General features: G+C 53.3%; 4 protein-coding genes and 2 pseudogenes across 6 annotated transcripts in view; all 6 read right to left on the bottom strand.

Annotated features, from left to right (window-relative positions):
- LOC307067909 (RAD52 motif-containing protein 1-like) overlaps positions 1–19,465 on the bottom strand; it is a gene marked incomplete at both ends in the record, with an annotated part of 267,353 nt that overhangs the window by 220,781 nt on the left and 27,107 nt on the right. The gene's annotated exons all lie outside the window — the stretch shown is intronic.
- LOC307067407 (uncharacterized protein SPEM2-like) lies at positions 2–2,801 on the bottom strand (annotated as a pseudogene). The gene is made up of 4 exons: positions 2,732–2,801; positions 1,217–2,485; positions 347–431; positions 2–22 (listed from the first exon to the last, which is right to left on the bottom strand). The product of its transcript is annotated as an uncharacterized protein SPEM2-like (transcript).
- On the bottom strand, positions 4,290–6,102 carry LOC307068472 (acetylcholine receptor subunit beta-like; the record flags this gene model as incomplete). Its single annotated transcript, XM_079726347.1, has 4 exons — positions 4,290–4,403; positions 4,709–4,871; positions 5,211–5,392; positions 5,887–6,102. 4 exons carry the CDS (start codon positions 6,100–6,102, stop codon positions 4,290–4,292), a joined length of 675 nt encoding a protein of 224 aa, XP_079582473.1.
- LOC307067406 (uncharacterized protein) lies at positions 9,120–11,315 on the bottom strand (the record flags this gene model as incomplete). Its single annotated transcript, XM_079724876.1, is given in 4 exon segments — positions 9,120–9,218; positions 9,337–9,911; positions 9,914–10,608; positions 11,038–11,315. Coding segments are annotated over 4 exon segments (1,647 nt in total).
- Positions 11,327–14,300, bottom strand: LOC307067405 (uncharacterized protein SPEM2-like; annotated as a pseudogene). Its single transcript has 4 exons — positions 14,153–14,300; positions 12,542–13,810; positions 11,672–11,756; positions 11,327–11,347 (listed from the first exon to the last, which is right to left on the bottom strand). The product of its transcript is annotated as an uncharacterized protein SPEM2-like (transcript).
- Positions 15,615–17,427, bottom strand: LOC307068471 (acetylcholine receptor subunit beta-like; the record flags this gene model as incomplete). The annotated part of the gene is made up of 4 exons (XM_079726346.1): positions 15,615–15,728; positions 16,034–16,196; positions 16,536–16,717; positions 17,212–17,427. 4 exons carry the CDS (start codon positions 17,425–17,427, stop codon positions 15,615–15,617), a joined length of 675 nt encoding a protein of 224 aa, XP_079582472.1.

Genomic DNA, 19,465 nt, shown 5'->3' with positions numbered 1-19,465 from the left:
CCTACACAGCTGGCTTGCTTGTCTGCAGGGAAAGGCGAGATGGGACAGGGCCTGGGTTCTTGAGGGGCTGAGAATCAAGGCAGGGATAGAAGAAAGGGGACAGGTCCACATCCCCTGAGCCCACACTGGCGCCCACTTACCTTTGGGGAAAATATGGTTGAAACCTGCCCGCAAGAATCTCTTCAGATGCATCCAGAGCTGAGGGAAGCAAGGGAGCGTGGAGTTTGGGATCAGGGTGAGCCCTGAAATCCAACCCTTGTTCGGCCACACTACAGCAGCCATCCCATCTCAGCCCCTTCTAGACCCCAGGACTCCCCCAACCACACTGCCCAGATCCTGCCCTCACCAGATTCACCACGTTCATCCACACATTGAGCAAGATGATGCTGACCAGGATCAGAAGAATTGAGTCTCCTAGGTCTTGGCATTTCCTGGGTGTGGTGCCAGAGCACGCCTCGGCTAGGTAATGGGTTTGCTCAGCCATGGCCGGGGGTCCCAGGACTGCCTGAGTCCGCTGGCCTCCATATATATAGACTGGGAGACAGACTGGGTCATAATGGGGCAGGTGGTGGCGTCACGGTGAGGGAGGGGGATGAAAAGGAGGGCCAGGCGTGGCATTCCATGGTTCCCCGGGTGAGGTAAGCTGAGCCTGGACAGCCAAACAGGGCCCGGAGGCTGGCACACCTCCCCTCGAGCTGTCAAACATTCGCTCACCGCCCACTGACTCACTTGTTCAAATGTCACGTTCCATCTCTTGGCCCCTCCTGAGACTAGAAAGACCTTGGCCTCAGAGCCCTGCGGAAGGCCTGGCTGGAGTCCAGAGCCTCAGCCTTCTTCATGCCCTTCACTGGCTGTGGAGCTGGACCTGCCCAGATGTGGAACCTCCCAGTTTGGAAGCAGCTTCTTGTATGAGGCTCTTTGGGGACAGGGACAGCTGAGACACAGAGGAGGTGCCAAGAGACCAGTGGTTTGGAGACTGCAGCTGCAGATCTACTTAGTGCATGGTATCAGACCAGGAGGGGCCTGCTGGCAGGACTGTGGCCACTAAACCAACGGGACCCTCAGGCCCAGAAGGGGACACTGGCTTCTTATTGCAGGAAGCCAAAGGCAGGGACCCAAGCTGGCAGAAGGAGTGGCGCTTCCAAGCCACAGACCGCCAATGTTTTCTGGACCATGGCGCTCTTTATTCCTCTCTCCATGCCCTGCCGCTCCCCACCCGCCCCCATTAGCTGCTGGCCAGTTCATTTTCCCAGTCTGGCTTCCGTGCAGAGAGGGCCTCGAGGCCGAGGTGGAAGGTAGCAGCGAGTTGGCCCACGCTTGGCTTCCTGCACTTGCCGCTTCAACTCCAGGCTGTCATACACCTGGTAGTTGGCATTTCCCCCTGGGTTCCGGCTGAGTGGCATGAAGGTGGGCGTGGGTGGAGGGCGTTCGGTAGCCTGGACGTCGGGCAGAGTCTGGGAGGGGTGGAGGAGCAGCGCTGAGCTGGGATCCGAGGCCCACTGGTAGAGGCCTCGGCCAGCACCGTGAGGGAGGCGGAGGCGGCCAGAGGGTGCCGCACAGGCAGCATCTCTGCCCATTCTGCCGCCCAGCGCCGCACCTCGTGGGGATCCCGGGAATCGTTCAAGTGTCCCGTGGAGTGGTGCGGGCTGTGGTTGGGCTGGCTGTGAGCACAGCTGTGGAGGCTCCGTCCGTGGGCCGGTGGGGAGTTGCGCTGCCATGCTTCGGGCCTGTAGCTCTGAGGCACCAGAGCTGATGGAGGCTCAGAACCCTCCAGACCACGCCGCCGCTGATCCCAGGAGTCATACGGGAGATGGCCCCCTGAGGGGTAAGTTCTGTGACCCCAGGGACCCACGAGCTCTTAGGGGGCAGCCGTCGGGTAAGTGATGGAGACGAGGTCCACTGGTCAGCATCCACATTGCCCCAGATGCGGGATGGCGAGCAAGGGGCCCCGAAGGACTGCAGCCCTAGCTCAGACTTGGCCTCCACACGCTTGGACATGCGGTGCAGCTCGGGCGACAGGTAGAGACAGGCTGGTGGCTGGATGGCCAGGATCCCACCCTGTCGACCCCAGAGGCGCACGTTGGAGGGCAGACCCATCTGCCGGTAGAGCCCTCCCCAGCACCCCCACGGGTACTTGGGTTGTGGGAAGGAAAGTTGGTCCTCCTCCTCCAGGTAGGAGTCCGGGTCCTCCCAGTTAAAGGGGGGCATCGGAGGCAGCTGTGACATCCCGTGGAGGCGATGCGGCCTACGGAAGCCTGAGCAGCTGGAGGGGAATTTTCTAAATTCTTGGGCCTCCCCTGGTGGCTTCAGGGGTGGCGGCTGCAGCTGCGGCTACGGTTGCGGAGATGGTGGTAGGAGGACGAGGAGTAGCAAGTGGGCCGGGCCATTCTCACTTCCACAGGGTCCAGGGTGCAGTGGATGTGGATGTCTTGGGCTTTGGCTGGAGGATGTTTGGAGGAACTTTCACAAGCCTGTGAGATTTCATCTGTGGGAGGCGAGAGTCCGTGAGGGCAGGGCAACTGTCAGAAGATTTCAGGGTTGGGAACCTGGGAGCCTGGGTTTCTAGGGCCCTGGGACTGGCGAGGCGGGGTGCCCCCTAGCTGTCTTCTATAGTTACTTTTCTGAATAATACAATACATGGTCTTGTCTAAGGCATTCTGGAGCCCATGCCATATCTGGTGTGGGGTGAGGTGGGGTGGGTGAAAATGAAGGCCAGGCTCTCTACCCTCACCACCACTCCCAGCCAAGACCGTTCCTGCAGACGGAGGTGCAGGCTGCAGCTGGTTCCCACCCTCAGCCATCTTAACCCCTATTGGTGATCCCCAACCATCGCTGACCATAGTTGCCATGCTGATCCCAAAGCTGACAAGAATGACAAGGCCCAGCAACAGGATTAGGAAGTCCTCCGCACTCTGGGTACTTTCTTGGTATTGATGGCAGCACCCCAGGTTGTCATACCAGAGCTGGTGTTCCATGGTGGGCGGGTCCTAGGGCCGCCTGAGCCGTGGGACGCCCCACCCCCCTCAACCCCACCGGCCCTGACCCACACTGCACTCATGCCAGGACCTGGGGACACCCACCAACAGGTGAGGGAGCATGGTCATAATGAGGCCCATTGCAGGGAGTCACAATGCGGAGTTGTCCAATCTTTCATCCACTCAGCTGGTCCTTTAGGTGGCCGTCTCTGCCCTCGGCTCCCACTACATGGAGCCTAGTCCCCAGAGTTCAGTCTGTCCTTCTGTCTCCATGGGGCCTTGCTTAACTTGATTTGCAAGCAGGGTTGCTACAGATGAGAGACAGTCTTCATAGTGACTGGATCATGCATATAGGATTTCCTCCATTTCATTGTTCAAGACATTAGGACCACTTACGTAGCCTGTTGGGCTTCTTAGAACTAGCATGCAGTTCTTTAAAAGTTTCAAGAGAAGCCAGAAATCCAAATTGCTCTGTGAAATAGCCACATTTTAAAAGTAGCAAACCAATTCAACTTTTAAACTCTGCTGGCCAACAACATGGGCCACACAAAACACACCAGTTTGTAACCTCTGATGTATACTGTATAATGCTTTTGTTCTCATCTTCTCATATGATCCTCAGACTAGGCAGCAGATACTATTATTCGCTTCATTTTACAGATGGAGAAACTGAGGCACAGAGCAGTTTAGTAGCTTGTCCAAAGTTTGAGCATCACAGCTGGAACTTGAGGTTTTTACAGTGTGCTTTTTTATCCTCATTACAAATGCATCCTTTTAGAAAGAACCTTTTCTTATCCTAAAGATAATACATATTACAAAATACAATAAAGTACAGAAAGGTCAAAACAAAGAAAAAACGACCACTAGTCCCAACATGCCAACATAAGCACTATTACTTAGTGTATTTCTTTACAGAAAAAATAATTTCCCTATTCATTCAATCAGAGGTACCGGCTGTATAGGTTAGGATCTGTGCTAGGTGCTGGGGATATTACAGTGAACAGCCATAGTTCCTGCCCTCAGAAGGCTTACAATCTAGTTCTTGTTCTTTGTTCCATTCATTGCCAACCTAGATGTGAATATCCAACGGGGCTTCTTCAAGAAGCCAAAGAGTAAATAAGCGGATAGTGCATGTCAGGTGGGCCCAAGGCCCCCAGCTGCCCAGTCCCACTTGGGCTTCCTCCCTAGAAACGAAACGAGGAGAGGATTGGACTCCTAGTGAAGGAGTTAAGATGCAGAAAGGGATAGGACTTGAGAGTACTATCAAACTCTCAATTCAAGTGGCCGAGGACCTCGGTCTCGGCCCTCTCGTCCTCAAGGAAAGGGGTCGGGAGGGGGCAAGTGGTACGTGGCGTCCAGAAAGATGACGAGGGTCCACAGGAAGAGGCGGTCCACCACCATGGCCACAAACTGCCAGTCCTCCTTCAACTGGGGGTAGGAAGATTAAACTGTTCCTGGGCTCCAGACAACCAGGGAAGGCGGCCTCAAGGCCCTGTACCGCACCCAGGTCCTAATACCACAGCTTTGAGACAAGGGCGGGACCGCAGAATAGCAGAGAGCGAAACTGCGGGCGACGGATGTGAGTAAAGAACAAGTGGGAAGCCAGGGGGCGGGACCAAGTGAGGCAAACTTCCAATCAGAAAAAAAAATCGAGTTCTGGGGGCGGAGCCTAAGTTTGCCGGTGGAGCCAAGGCCACCCAGGCCTTGCCTTAGCCCACCCTCTTTGGAGTCACAGCTTCGTGGTCCTCCTGTTCCCGCAGCTGTTGAGCGGTGTAGCTGATTGAAGAAACGACCTCCCGTAGGTCGGGAGGCAGGCACACAGCCCGGCTTGGACCATCGATAAATGGCCGCAGGTCCGGGGCAGACAGTTCAGGCTGGAACGTGGAAGAGGCGAGTCTGTTTGGTCACGACCGGGGCACAAAGACGGCCTGCGTGGGTGCTCTAGGCCCCGCCCCAACTCCCTCCTCCAACGCCCATCCAGGTTTCCAAACGTGAGAGAGCCCTTCAGGTTCTCTTCAACAGCGGCGACCTCTCTAGCCTTCCGCAATTCCTCCTATTCCCTTACGCTTTAGTTTCCACCTCCCCGCACAGTGGGCAACAGAAGGGGTACTACAACTCCCATGATGCTCAACCACGACATCCTCTGAGAGCTTAGGACGCCTGCCTCCGCACAGTCTTCTGGGAACTGTAGTTCGCCCTCTCCCTTCTACGTGGGCCATGGGGAGTAGATACTACCTGTTGGGTTTGGGGAAGAGAAAATCATGTGGTGGCTTGCGGATGAAATATTCATCTGTTCCCCGACCCCAGCCACTTCCTGGAGAATCCCTGAGAGGTATAGGAGGTGGCTCCGGTATCTGGTCTCTCTCAGGTTTGGGTCTCTTCAGACCCAGATACGGAGGGAGTTTGTGGATAAAGATCTGCAGAGTAGAAGAAGAGGCGTGTTGGAGGGGGCTCTTATGCTTTCAGACCAGAAGGGAAGCCGCCAACCACCCCCACGGCACGTGCCCATTCCTGCGCATGCGTGTATGCATCCCACAGATGAAATGCAACTACACAGCCCAAGTGTCCTTAAGGGGGTTAGGAGGCATCCTGACTGGAAAGAAAAGTTCTGAGGGCTTCCACCCTGATAGTACCTAACCCTGAGAATGCTTCCTTGGGACCCACGATGGGCAGTATTGATGAAGAGAGTCTGGGATCTACGCAATGTTAATGATGGGAAGATAAAATTAATTGGGCAACATTTCAACACCCAAAGACCTTGGCACTTTGACACTCTACCAGGAGTTGTAGTTCTCCCTCAGGTCTGTGAAAGGGAAGGTTGAAAGTTGGTGGGAGTGAGGAGCGATACCTGGACAAAAAGCCAAATACTGGGATTGAGAGTTAACACAGGTTGGAGAGGAGATCTTCTTACCTGACGGACCCAAAGGGGCATTTGGTGGGTGTGGGGTGAGCGATGGTGCAGGTTGAGGACTACGATGTTAAGGATGACTGAGAAGGTGACGAGGACCATGGTAAACATGAGGTATTTGATAATGACGGGGACAGACAGGGAGGTCTCAGGCACTTTGTCTGCCAGCAGCAGCAGGAACACAGTAAGGGTCAGCAGGGCAAAGATCGAGAGCCCCATCTGCTCTACTTGGGGGACAGAGGGGAAGGCGGAAGGATTAGGCTTTGCCAGAAAGCAATCTCCCTGGCATAATCAGTGACCGTGTTTCCAGCCCACTCAAGGACAGGCTTTTGGAAGGGCCAACTGCATGCAAATAACTCCTACATTTATACCTCCAACCTGGACTGATTCCCCTAAATTCCACACTTGTATCCACCTGCCTACTTAACCTCTCCATTTGGGTGTCCAATAGACATCTCGAACTTAACATGTCCAAAACTTAATTCCCTCACCACCGACTCCCCACACAGTCTTCCTCAGGTCATAAATGACAACTCGATCTTTCCTGTGGCTCAGGCCAAATCCCTTGGAGTCATTCTCAGCTCTCCTCTCTCTCATCCCATATCCAATCCATACCAAACCCTATTGGCTCTACCTTCAACATATATCCTGAAACTGATGACCTATCCCATCTACCACTACCATCCTGGTACAAGCCACCATTACCTCAGATCTGAGTTATTACAAAGGCCTCCTCTTTGCTTCATCCTTTGCCCCCCCTGCTGACTGTTCTCAACAGAGCAGCCACATTGATCCCATTAAAATGTAAATCAGATCAAGAGCCCCAAACACAGCCCAGAATGGGGGAGGCAAGTTTGCATACATCTGGTCGTGACCCAAGAGACCAGATGAGGAAAACTGAAGCCTGGGCTCTTTCTCACAGGCTGGGGAAATCAGGCATTGGGTGCCCATCCCTACATCTTACCTCCTCCCCAGAGGGTGGCTTCTGAGCCACCCTAAAAAGAACTAAGTTCTCTGCGCTCTGGGGGAGCTTTAAGATGCTGGGGGTGGGTGACAGGGAAAGGAAAATTGCTCTAAGCTCTAAAGCACTGCTCTCCAATAGCATTTTTCATGATGATGGAAATGTTCTAAATCTGTGCCATCCAATGCGGTAGCCACTAGCTCCATGTGGCTACTGAGCACTTAGAAGATCATGGCACTGAGGAAGAGAATTTCTTTTTTTTTTTCTGGCCAAGCCATGAAGCTTGCGGGGTCTGAATTCCCTGACCAGGGATTGAACCACCGCCACATCAGTGAAAGCGCCACGTCCCAACAACTGGACTGCCAGGGAACAGAATTGGATGTCAGGGAAATTCTGTTCCCTGAGGAAGAGAAGTTTTAGCTTTTTAACTTAATTTTTAATAGAATTAATTTTCCTTAATTTTAAGTAATTTACATTCTAATAGGCCTTTGGCTAGTGGCTACTGTAATTGACAGTGCAGCTCTAGGGCCTTGGGGATAACGGATTTAGCTAGAGAGCGATGGAGGGAAAGCAGGGATAGTTTCAGTCCTCATCAGGCCCTGTGGGATGGGGCTGGGTTGGATGTCCTCCAAAGTCCACAGAACACTTCTCTTGTCTCTTTATTCCTCATGCTTACCTGTCCCCTCTTTTTCTATGTTTCTCACCACACACTGATATCCCCACTCCTTGATGGTCTCCGGTGAGTTGTTGGATGTTGGAAGCCATCCTGGAGCCATTGCACCATGACAAAGTCATGAAGCAACGGAAGGCGAAACTGCAAGGCAGCGCCGTGCCAGGAAGGTGGACTACAGCTCTGTTGTTATGTTTTATGATAATAAATTTAAATATAGGGGCAATTTTGGGGGGATGTTGCTCCACGTGAAAGAAAAATTCCTCTAGGACTCCCCCTCCTGAAACTACCACAGAATGGGAAGTACCCACTAAAGACCCGGGGAAATGGGTAAAGAATTAAGAGCCTGGAACTAAAGGGATATTTTTATGAAAAACACCCTCTAGTATGGAGTTATGGCCATGGGCTGGAGTTCCTGATGACATAGGAAATTTATGGTTCTATTATAAAGGAAGATTAATTATAGAAAAGCAAATGCCTAGAGCAGAATTAGTTGCTAGGATAGGGAGAAAGCACTGTCTCAGTTGAAGGAAACAACGAGAAAGGGCATGCAGGGTACATTGTAAATATTTTCGTGGAACCATTGTAAAAGGTTGCCCATGCAAGAAGAGAAATAGGAACAAGTAGCTTCAACTTTTACAATTAAAATAATCATATAACTGCTTGGCTTGGTTACTAAGAAATAACCTGTGATTAATGGGAACTTGGGAAATATTTTAATAGGACATCTAGAAACTAGGGCATATTTAAAAAAAAAATCTTTAGAGAACATTTTGAGGTTTGATTGTGCTAAGATTGTTTGGTCACATACCTGGTAATGTAATCAACTACAATATATAAACCTGTGATTGTAAACAATAAAGAAGAGAGAGAAACATGCAATGCTGATACTTTAAGAAGTGTAATAGATTTATTTCCTTCGCCGACGCTATCTATCCCTCGGGTATCCCTTGACTCGCTGGAGCTGGACTCCGGCAGTTGGATGTCGCCCTATGAAGGCGCCTGGGAGACAGAGCTTCGCACTTGTCCCTGTCTGCTGTCTCTGGCGGGCGTCAAAGACCAAACGCCTTAGAGAGAGCTTCACACTTGTCCCTGTCTGCTGTCTCTGGCGGGCGTCAAAGACCACACGCCCTAGAGAGAGCTTCGCACTTGTCCCTGTCTGCTGTCTCTGGCGGGCGTCAAAGACCACACGCCCTAGAGAGAGCTTCGCACTTGTCCCTATCTGCTGTCTCTGGCGGGCATCAAAGACCACACGCCCTAGAGAGAGCTTCGCACTTGTCCCTGTCTGCTGTCTCTGGCAGGCGTCAAAGACCACACGCCCTAGCCAGGTGCCTGCTGGTTTTGGGAGGTGTAGACATCTGGCCATAGTTCTGGCAGGCTGGGGGAACGGTATCGGGTGGTACACCCAGGCTTGGCTGCCTGTTCGCTGCGAGGAGGTTAGCAGGTCATGGTAGGGCCCCTGAGCCTTGGCAGAGCAGGAGTTGTGACTGGCTGGGACAGAAGTCCATGATATGTGCTGCCCTGCATCCTCCTTTCGAGGAACTGTCTCAGATATAAATGAATTTTGGGTCTGACGTGGGCCCCAAACTTGGACAGAGTCAGTTCCTAGAGGGTTCTTGTGGAGGCCTCGTCTCTTGGATAAGCCAGAGTCTTGAGTAAGGGCTGGACTCTTATGGGGGCCAGGATCTCGATTAATTCCTGAGTCTTTGTGGAAGTTAGGGTCATGGGTATGTTCTGAGCTCCTGTAAATTCCAGCATCTTGGGTAAGTCCAGGATTCGTATGGAGGTCAGAATCTTGAGTAAGGCCTTGGCTCCTGCAGACTCCAGAATCTTGGGTCAGGCCTGGATTCTTGTAGTCTCCGGAGTCTCGGGTAAGGCTTGAGCCCTTATGGAGGCGAGCGGTTTGCACAAGACCTGGGCTCTTATGGAGATCAGACTCCTGGCAAAGGACTGAGCTCTTGTTGACTGCAGAGTCTTGGGCATGGCATGGACTCTTCTGTGGCCAAGAATCTTGGGTAATGACTGGATTCTTCTGAAGGTCAGAGTCTTGGGAAAGGCTTGGATTCTTGCAGAGGTAAGGGTCTGCGGTAAGGCCTCGAAGTTCGTGGAGGCCTGGATCTTGAGCAAGGCCTGGGTTCTTGGGGAGGCCTGTGTCTCCGGTAAGGCCTGGGGTCCTTTGGAGGACAGAGCATTGGTTGAGACCTAGACTCTCATGAAGTTCTGGGGGTTGGGGCTGGTTTGGGGTTTGGGAAGTGGTGGATAACTGGGGAGGGATGGGGCCCTGGGGAGAGAGGACAGACTGAGGAGACTTGGAGGTTGGGGGAAAGGTGAGGGTTTGTATTAAGGTGGAGGGCTTCTGGTGGTTGCTGTGTTGATGAAGGACAAAGGATCTGGGAAAACAAGAGGCAGAGAAAGAGTGCATGGTGGAGGCATGGTGCATGGTGAGCTCTGGGCACTGGTCGGAGAATGGAAGCAAGGTTGAGAAGGTGCAGCATCCTTGGAGTACACCTGGAATTTGGGGTAGACTGGAGTCTGGGGATCCGTGTTTCTCTTCTCAGACTGGCAAGGATGGGAGCTACGGTGAGCGAAGGTCTTGGACTGTACAAATTTGTCTTTGGCATCATTTGGGATCTTCCATTCCATATTCCCCAACTCCACGTAACCCAGTATGGACCCTGTGGAGGGCTTGGCACTGTCCCCACTACATTGCTTCAGTGTTTGCTCAGCTGTACCAGAGCTCACCAGACCATGCCCCTCTTGGGGCCTGGAGAGGGTACCCAAGTCATTTCTGGAGTACCCAGAGTTCTGAGGGGGACACACATGGAATAAGTTCTGCTTCATGCTGCGGGCATAGTAGACCACATGGCCAGAGGAGAGGCCTTGGTCGAAGGTAGACAAGGTAGAGAGAATAGAATCTAGGATGGGGGTACGGGTGGTGGAAGGGACTGGAGTGGTCGTCAGGGCCATGACCAGTGCTGGGACAGAGGTTGTGGCAGAGATCGGGACAGGGGCTGGTGTAGGGGCTAGGGCAGGAGTTGTAGCAGGGGCAGAAGTTGGGGGAGGGACCAGAGTGTTGGCATGGGTATAGGTCAGATGAGCATGGGTCAGGGTGCAGAGAGAAGTGTGGCCCAGGAATTGGGCTGAGGCATGTGAGGGGGCCTGGGCTTGGGCCTGGGCTGGGGTATGGGCTGAGGTATGCTCCGGGCCATGGACCTGGGCAGGGCTGTGCTCAGGGTTGAGGGCTGGTGAGGGGGTCTGGGCCTGGGGGGTAGTGTGCTCAGGGAGGTGGAATGTGGAGCAAGTCTGGGCCTGAGGTGTGGCGTGCACAGAGGGGTGCTTGTAGGAGAAGGTCTGGGCCTTGGCAGGAGAATGTGCAGGGAGCTGAACTGGGGGGCAGGTCTGGGCCCGGGCTGGGGCCTGGGCTGAGTCATAGTCTGGGGTCTTAGTCTTGCTCTCTTGGGGCAGGCAGAGTGGAACCACGTCCACCTTGCTTCTCCTGCGGAGCTTGGAAGATGTCTCTCACCTGGAGTTAAAGGTGGCTTGGGACTTTAAGGCTGTGAACGGAGGGGCCTCACCAGCTCCCACTACCCCCTCCTTCCACAGTCCCCGTGGAGCCTCCGTGGAAGCCCGAGCCCGTCCACACTGAGGCGGCGTCCAGCAGCACTTAGAAGCCGTCTCATCATCTGTTTCTGGTATCCGGGATTCAAGGTGGTTTGGGTGCCTGTGCAGGAAGCTCGGGCGATGGCGGAAGCGGGGAGAAACTCTTGAACGCAGCTTCTTGGGATCCACGGAGCAGCGCATGCGATGACTGCCTACACAGCTGGCTTGCTTGTCTGCAGGGAAAGGCGAGATGGGACAGGGCCTGGGTTCTTGAGGGGCTGAGAATCAAGGCAGGGATAGAAGAAAGGGGACAGGCCCACATCCCCTGAGCCCACACTGGCGCCCACTTACCTTTGGGGAAAATATGGTTGAAACCTGCCCGCAAGAATCTCTTCAGATGCATCCAGAGCTGAGGGAAGCAAGGGAGCGTGGAGTTTGGGATCAGGGTGAGCCCTGAAATCCAACCCTTGTTCGGCCACACTACAGCAGCCATCCCATCTCAGCCCCTTCTAGACCCCAGGACTCCCCCAACCACACTGCCCAGATCCTGCCCTCACCAGATTCACCACGTTCATCCACACATTGAGCAAGATGATGCTGACCAGGATCAGAAGAATTGAGTCTCCTAGGTCTTGGCATTTCCTGGGTGTGGTGCCAGAGCACGCCTCGGCTAGGTAATGGGTTTGCTCAGCCATGGCCGGGGGTCCCAGGACTGCCTGAGTCCGCTGGCCTCCATATATATAGACTGGGAGACAGACTGGGTCATAATGGGGCAGGTGGTGGCGTCACAGTGAGGGAGGGGGATGAAAAGGAGGGCCAGGCGTGGCATTCCATGGTTCCCCGGGTGAGGTAAGCTGAGCCTGGACAGCCAAACAGGGCCCGGAGGCCGGCACACCTCCCCTCGAGCTGTCAAACATTCGCTCACCGCCCACTGACTCACTTGTTCAAATGTCACGTTCCATCTCTTGGCCCCTCCTGAGACTAGAAAGACCTTGGCCTCAGAGCCCTGCGGAAGGCCTGGCTGGAGTCCAGAGCCTCAGCCTTCTTCATGCCCTTCACTGGCTGTGGAGCTGGACCTGCCCAGATGTGGAACCTCCCAGTTTGGAAGCAGCTTCTTGTATGAGGCTCTTTGGGGACAGGGACAGCTGAGACACAGAGGAGGTGCCAAGAGACCAGTGGTTTGGAGACTGCAGCTGCAGATCTACTTAGTGCATGGTATCAGACCAGGAGGGGCCTGCTGGCAGGACTGTGGCCACTAAACCAACGGGACCCTCAGGCCCAGGAGGGGACACTGGCTTCTTATTGCAGGAAGCCAAAGGCAGGGACCCAAGCTGGCAGAAGGAGTGGCGCTTCCAAGCCACAGACCGCCAATGTTTTCTGGACCATGGCGCTCTTTATTCCTCTCTCCATGCCCTGCCGCTCCCCACCCGCCCCCATTAGCTGCTGGCCAGTTCATTTTCCCAGTCTGGCTTCCGTGCAGAGAGGGCCTCGAGGCCGAGGTGGAAGGTAGCAGCGAGTTGGCCCGCGCTTGGCTTCCTGCACTTGCCGCTTCAACTCCAGGCTGTCATACACCTGGTAGTTGGCATTTCCCCCTGGGTTCCGGCTGAGTGGCATGAAGGTGGGCGTGGGTGGAGGGCGTTCGGTAGCCTGGACGTCGGGCAGAGTCTGGGAGGGGTGGAGGAGCAGCGCTGAGCTGGGATCCGAGGCCCACTGGTAGAGGCCTCGGCCAGCACCGTGAGGGAGGCGGAGGCGGCCAGAGGGTGCCGCACAGGCAGCATCTCTGCCCATTCTGCCGCCCAGCGCCGCACCTCGTGGGGATCCCGGGAGTAGTTCAAGTGTCCCGTGGAGTGGTGCGGGCTGTGGTTGGGCTGGCTGTGAGCACAGCTGTGGAGGCTCCGTCCGTGGGCCAGTGGGGAGTTGCGCTGCCATGCTTCGGGCCTGTAGCTCTGAGGCACCAGAGCTGATGGAGGCTCAGAACCCTCCAGACCACGCCGCCGCTGATCCCAGGAGTCATACGGGAGATGGCCCCCTGAGGGGTAAGTTCTGTGACCCCAGGGACCCACGAGCTCTTAGGGGGCAGCCGTCGGGTAAGTGATGGAGACGAGGTCCACTGGTCAGCATCCACATTGCCCCAGATGCGGGATGGCGAGCAAGGGGCCCCGAAGGACTGCAGCCCTAGCTCAGACTTGGCCTCCACACGCTTGGACATGCGGTGCAGCTCGGGCGACAGGTAGAGACAGGCTGGTGGCTGGATGGCCAGGATCCCACCCTGTCGACCCCAGAGGCCCACATTGGAGGGCAGACCCATCTGCCGGTAGAGCCCTCCCCAGCACCCCCACGGGTACTTGGGTTGTGGGAAGGAAAGTTGGTCCTCCTCCTCCAGGTAGGAGTCCGGGTCCTCCCAGTTAAAGGGGGGCATCGGAGGCAGCTGTGACATCCCGTGGAGGCGATGCGGCCTACGGAAGCCTGAGCAGCTGGAGGGGAATTTTCTAAATTCTTGGGCCTCCCCTGGTGGCTTCAGGGGTGGCGGCTGCAGCTGCGGCTACGGTTGCGGAGATGGTGGTAGGAGGACGAGGAGTAGCAAGTGGGCCGGGCCATTCTCACTTCCACAGGGTCCAGGGTGCAGTGGATGTGGATGTCTTGGGCCTTGGCTGGAGGATGTTTGGAGGAACTTTCACAAGCCTGTGAGATTTCATCTGTGGGAGGCGAGAGTCCGTGAGGGCAGGGCAACTGTCAGAAGATTTCAGGGTTGGGAACCTGGGAGCCTGGGTTTCTAGGGCCCTGGGACTGGCGAGGCGGGGTGCCCCCTAGCTGTCTTCTATAGTTACTTTTCTGAATAATACAATACATGGTCTTGTCTAAGGCATTCTGGAGCCCATGCCATATCTGGTGTGGGGTGAGGTGGGGTGGGTGAAAATGAAGGCCAGGCTCTCTACCCTCACCACCACTCCCAGCCAAGACCGTTCCTGCAGACGGAGGTGCAGGCTGCAGCTGGTTCCCACCCTCAGCCATCTTAACCCCTATTGGTGATCCCCAACCATCGCTGACCATAGTTGCCATGCTGATCCCAAAGCTGACAAGAATGACAAGGCCCAGCAACAGGATTAGGAAGTCCTCCGCATTCTGGGTACTTTCTTGGTATTGATGGCAGCACCCCAGGTTGTCATACCAGAGCTGGTGTTCCATGGTGGGCGGGTCCTAGGGCCGCCTGAGCCGTGGGACGCCCCACCCCCCTCAACCCCACCGGCCCTGACCCACACTGCACTCATGCCAGGACCTGGGGACACCCACCAACAGGTGAGGGAGCATGGTCATAATGAGGCCCATTGCAGGGAGTCACAATGCGGAGTTGTCCAATCTTTCATCCACTCAGCTGGTCCTTTAGGTGGCCGTCTCTGCCCTCGGCTCCCACTACATGGAGCCTAGTCCCCAGAGTTCAGTCTGTCCTTCTGTCTCCATGGGGCCTTGCTTAACTTGATTTGCAAGCAGGGTTGCTACAGATGAGAGACAGTCTTCATAGTGACTGGATCATGCATATAGGATTTCCTCCATTTCATTGTTCAAGATATTAGGACCGCTTACGTAGCCTGTTGGGCTTCTTAGAACTAGCCTGCAGTTCTTTAAAAGTTTCAAGAGAAGCCAGAAATCCAAATTGCTCTGTGAAATAGCCACATTTTAAAAGTAGTAAACCAATTCAAATTTTAAACTCTGCTGGCCAACAACATGGGCCACACAAAACACACCAGTTTGTAACCTCTGATGTATACTGTATAATGCTTTTGTTCTCATCTTCTCATATGATCCTCAGACTAGGCAGCAGATACTATTATTCGCTTCATTTTACAGATGGAGAAACTGAGGCACAGAGCAGTTTAGTAGCTTGTCCAAAGTTTGAGCATCACAGCTGGAACTTGAGGTTTTTACAGTGTGCTTTTTTATCCTCATTACAAATGCATCCTTTTAGAAAGAACCTTTTCTTATCCTAAAGATAATACATATTACAAAATACAATAAAGTACAGAAAGGTCAAAACAAAGAAAAAACGACCACTAGTCCCAACATGCCAACATAAGCACTATTACTTAGTGTATTTCTTTACAGAAAAAATAATTTCCCTATTCATTCAATCAGAGGTACCGGCTGTATAGGTTAGGATCTGTGCTAGGTGCTGGGGATATTACAGTGAACAGCCATAGTTCCTGCCCTCAGAAGGCTTACAATCTAGTTCTTGTTCTTTGTTCCATTCATTGCCAACCTAGATGTGAATATCCAACGGGGCTTCTTCAAGAAGCCAAAGAGTAAATAAGCGGATAGTGCATGTCAGGTGGGCCCAAGGCCCCCAGCTGCCCAGTCCCACTTGGGCTTCCTCCCTAGAAACGAAACGAGGAGAGGATTGGACTCCTAGTGAAGGAGTTAAGATGCAGAAAGGGATAGGACTTGAGAGTACTATCAAACTCTCAATTCAAGTGGCCGAGGACCTCGGTCTCGGCCCTCTCGTCCTCAAGGAAAGGGGTCGGGAGGGGGCAAGTGGTACGTGGCGTCCAGAAAGATGACGAGGGTCCACAGGAAGAGGCGGTCCACCACCATGGCCACAAACTGCCAGTCCTCCTTCAACTGGGGGTAGGAAGATTAAACTGTTCCTGGGCTCCAGACAACCAGGGAAGGCGGCCTCAAGGCCCTGTACCGCACCCAGGTCCTAATACCACAGCTTTGAGACAAGGGCGGGACCGCAGAATAGCAGAGAGCGAAACTGCGGGCGACGGATGTGAGTAAAGAACAAGTGGGAAGCCAGGGGGCGGGACCAAGTGAGGCAAACTTCCAATCAGAAAAAAAAATCGAGTTCTGGGGGCGGAGCCTAAGTTTGCCGGTGGAGCCAAGGCCACCCAGGCCTTGCCTTAGCCCACCCTCTTTGGAGTCACAGCTTCGTGGTCCTCCTGTTCCCGCAGCTGTTGAGTGGTGTAGCTGATTGAAGAAACGACCTCCCGTAGGTCGGGAGGCAGGCACACAGCCCGGCTTGGACCATCGATAAATGGCCGCAGGTCCGGGGCAGACAGTTCAGGCTGGAACGTGGAAGAGGCGAGTCTGTTTGGCCACAACCGGGGCACAAAGACGGCCTGCGTGGGTGCTCTAGGCCCCGCCCCAACTCCCTCCTCCAACGCCCATCCAGGTTTCCAAACGTGAGAGAGCCCTTCAGGTTCTCTTCAACAGCGGCGACCTCTCTAGCCTTCCGCAATTCCTCCTATTCCCTTACGCTTTAGTTTCCACCTCCCCGCACAGTGGGCAACAGAAGGGGTACTACAACTCCCATGATGCTCAACCACGACATCCTCTGAGAGCTTAGGACGCCTGCCTCCGCACAGTCTTCTGGGAACTGTAGTTCGCCCTCTCCCTTCTACGTGGGCCATGGGGAGTAGATACTACCTGTTGGGTTTGGGGAAGAGAAAATCATGTGGTGGCTTGCGGATGAAATATTCATCTGTTCCCCGACCCCAGCCACTTCCTGGAGAATCCCTGAGAGGTATAGGAGGTGGCTCCGGTATCTGGTCTCTCTCATGTTTGGGTCTCTTCAGACCCAGATACGGAGGGAGTTTGTGGATAAAGATCTGCAGAGTAGAAGAAGAGGCGTGTTGGAGGGGGCTCTTATGCTTTCAGACCAGAAGGGAAGCCGCCAACCACCCCCACGGCACGTGCCCATTCCTGCGCATGCGTGTATGCATCCCACAGATGAAATGCAACTACACAGCCCAAGTGTCCTTAAGGGGGTTAGGAGGCATCCTGACTGGAAAGAAAAGTTCTGAGGGCTTCCACCCTGATAGTACCTAACCCTGAGAATGCTTCCTTGGGACCCACGATGGGCAGTATTGATGAAGAGAGTCTGGGATCTACGCAATGTTAATGATGGGAAGATAAAATTAATTGGGCAACATTTCAACACCCAAAGACCTTGGCACTTTGACACTCTACCAGGAGTTGTAGTTCTCCCTCAGGTCTGTGAAAGGGAAGGTTGAAAGTTGGTGGGAGTGAGGAGCGATACCTGGACAAAAAGCCAAATACTGGGATTGAGAGTTAACACAGGTTGGAGAGGAGATCTTCTTACCTGACGGACCCAAAGGGGCATTTGGTGGGTGTGGGGTGAGCGATGGTGCAGGTTGAGGACTACGATGTTAAGGATGACTGAGAAGGTGACGAGGACCATGGTAAACATGAGGTATTTGATAATGACGGGGACAGACAGGGAGGTCTCAGGCACTTTGTCTGCCAGCAGCAGCAGGAACACAGTAAGGGTCAGCAGGGCAAAGATCGAGAGCCCCATCTGCTCTACTTGGGGGACAGAGGGGAAGGCGGAAGGATTAGGCTTTGCCAGAAAGCAATCTCCCTGGCATAATCAGTGACCGTGTTTCCAGCCCACTCAAGGACAGGCTTTTGGAAGGGCCAACTGCATGCAAATAACTCCTACATTTATACCTCCAACCTGGACTGATTCCCCTAAATTCCACACTTGTATCCACCTGCCTACTTAACCTCTCCATTTGGGTGTCCAATAGACATCTCGAACTTAACATGTCCAAAACTTAATTCCCTCACCACCGACTCCCCACACAGTCTTCCTCAGGTCATAAATGACAACTCGATCTTTCCTGTGGCTCAGGCCAAATCCCTTGGAGTCATTCTCAGCTCTCCTCTCTCTCATCCCATATCCAATCCATACCAAACCCTATTGGCTCTACCTTCAACATATATCCTGAAACTGATGACCTATCCCATCTACCACTACCATCCTGGTACAAGCCACCATTACCTCAGATCTGAGTTATTACAAAGGCCTCCTCTTTGCTTCATCCTTTGCCCCCCCTGCTGACTGTTCTCAACAGAGCAGCCACATTGATCCCATTAAAATGTAAATCAGATCAAGAGCCCCAAACACAGCCCAGAATGGGGGAGGCAAGTTTGCATACATCTGGTCGTGACCCAAGAGACCAGATGAGGAAAACTGAAGCCTGGGCTCTTTCTCACAGGCTGGGGAAATCAGGCATTGGGTGCCCATCCCTACATCTTACCTCCTCCCCAGAGGGTGGCTTCTGAGCCACCCTAAAAAGAACTAAGTTCTCTGCGCTCTGGGGGAGCTTTAAGATGCTGGGGGTGGGTGACAGGGAAAGGAAAATTGCTCTAAGCTCTAAAGCACTGCTCTCCAATAGCATTTTTCATGATGATGGAAATGTTCTAAATCTGTGCCATCCAATGCGGTAGCCACTAGCTCCATGTGGCTACTGAGCACTTAGAAGATCATGGCACTGAGGAAGAGAATTTCTTTTTTTTTTTCTGGCCAAGCCATGAAGCTTGCGGGGTCTGAATTCCCTGACCAGGGATTGAACCACCGCCACATCAGTGAAAGCGCCACGTCCCAACAACTGGACTGCCAGGGAACAGAATTGGATGTCAGGGAAATTCTGTTCCCTGAGGAAGAGAAGTTTTAGCTTTTTAACTTAATTTTTAATAGAATTAATTTTCCTTAATTTTAAGTAATTTACATTCTAATAGGCCTTTGGCTAGTGGCTACTGTAATTGACAGTGCAGCTCTAGGGCCTTGGGGATAACGGATTTAGCTAGAGAGCGATGGAGGGAAAGCAGGGATAGTTTCAGTCCTCATCAGGCCCTGTGGGATGGGGCTGGGTTGGATGTCCTCCAAAGTCCACAGAACACTTCTCTTGTCTCTTTATTCCTCATGCTTACCTGTCCCCTCTTTTTCTATGTTTCTCACCACACACTGATATCCCCACTCCTTGATGGTCTCCGGTGAGTTGTTGGATGTTGGAAGCCATCCTGGAGCCATTGCACCATGACAAAGTCATGAAGCAACGGAAGGCGAAACTGCAAGGCAGCGCCGTGCCAGGAAGGTGGACTACAGCTCTGTTGTTATGTTTTATGATAATAAATTTAAATATAGGGGCAATTTTGGGGGGATGTTGCTCCACGTGAAAGAAAAATTCCTCTAGGACTCCCCCTCCTGAAACTACCACAGAATGGGAAGTACCCACTAAAGACCCGGGGAAATGGGTAAAGAATTAAGAGCCTGGAACTAAAGGGATATTTTTATGAAAAACACCCTCTAGTATGGAGTTATGGCCATGGGCTGGAGTTCCTGATGACATAGGAAATTTATGGTTCTATTATAAAGGAAGATTAATTATAGAAAAGCAAATGCCTAGAGCAGAATTAGTTGCTAGGATAGGGAGAAAGCACTGTCTCAGTTGAAGGAAACAACGAGAAAGGGCATGCAGGGTACATTGTAAATATTTTCGTGGAACCATTGTAAAAGGTTGCCCATGCAAGAAGAGAAATAGGAACAAGTA

Source organism: Hyperoodon ampullatus, assembly GCF_949752795.1.
Source record: "Hyperoodon ampullatus genome assembly, chromosome: 19".
NCBI classification, from domain to species: Eukaryota; Metazoa; Chordata; class Mammalia; order Artiodactyla; family Ziphiidae; genus Hyperoodon; species Hyperoodon ampullatus.
The sequence above is the reverse complement of the archived record's forward strand: the minus strand, read 5'-3'. Positions and strand labels throughout refer to the sequence as shown.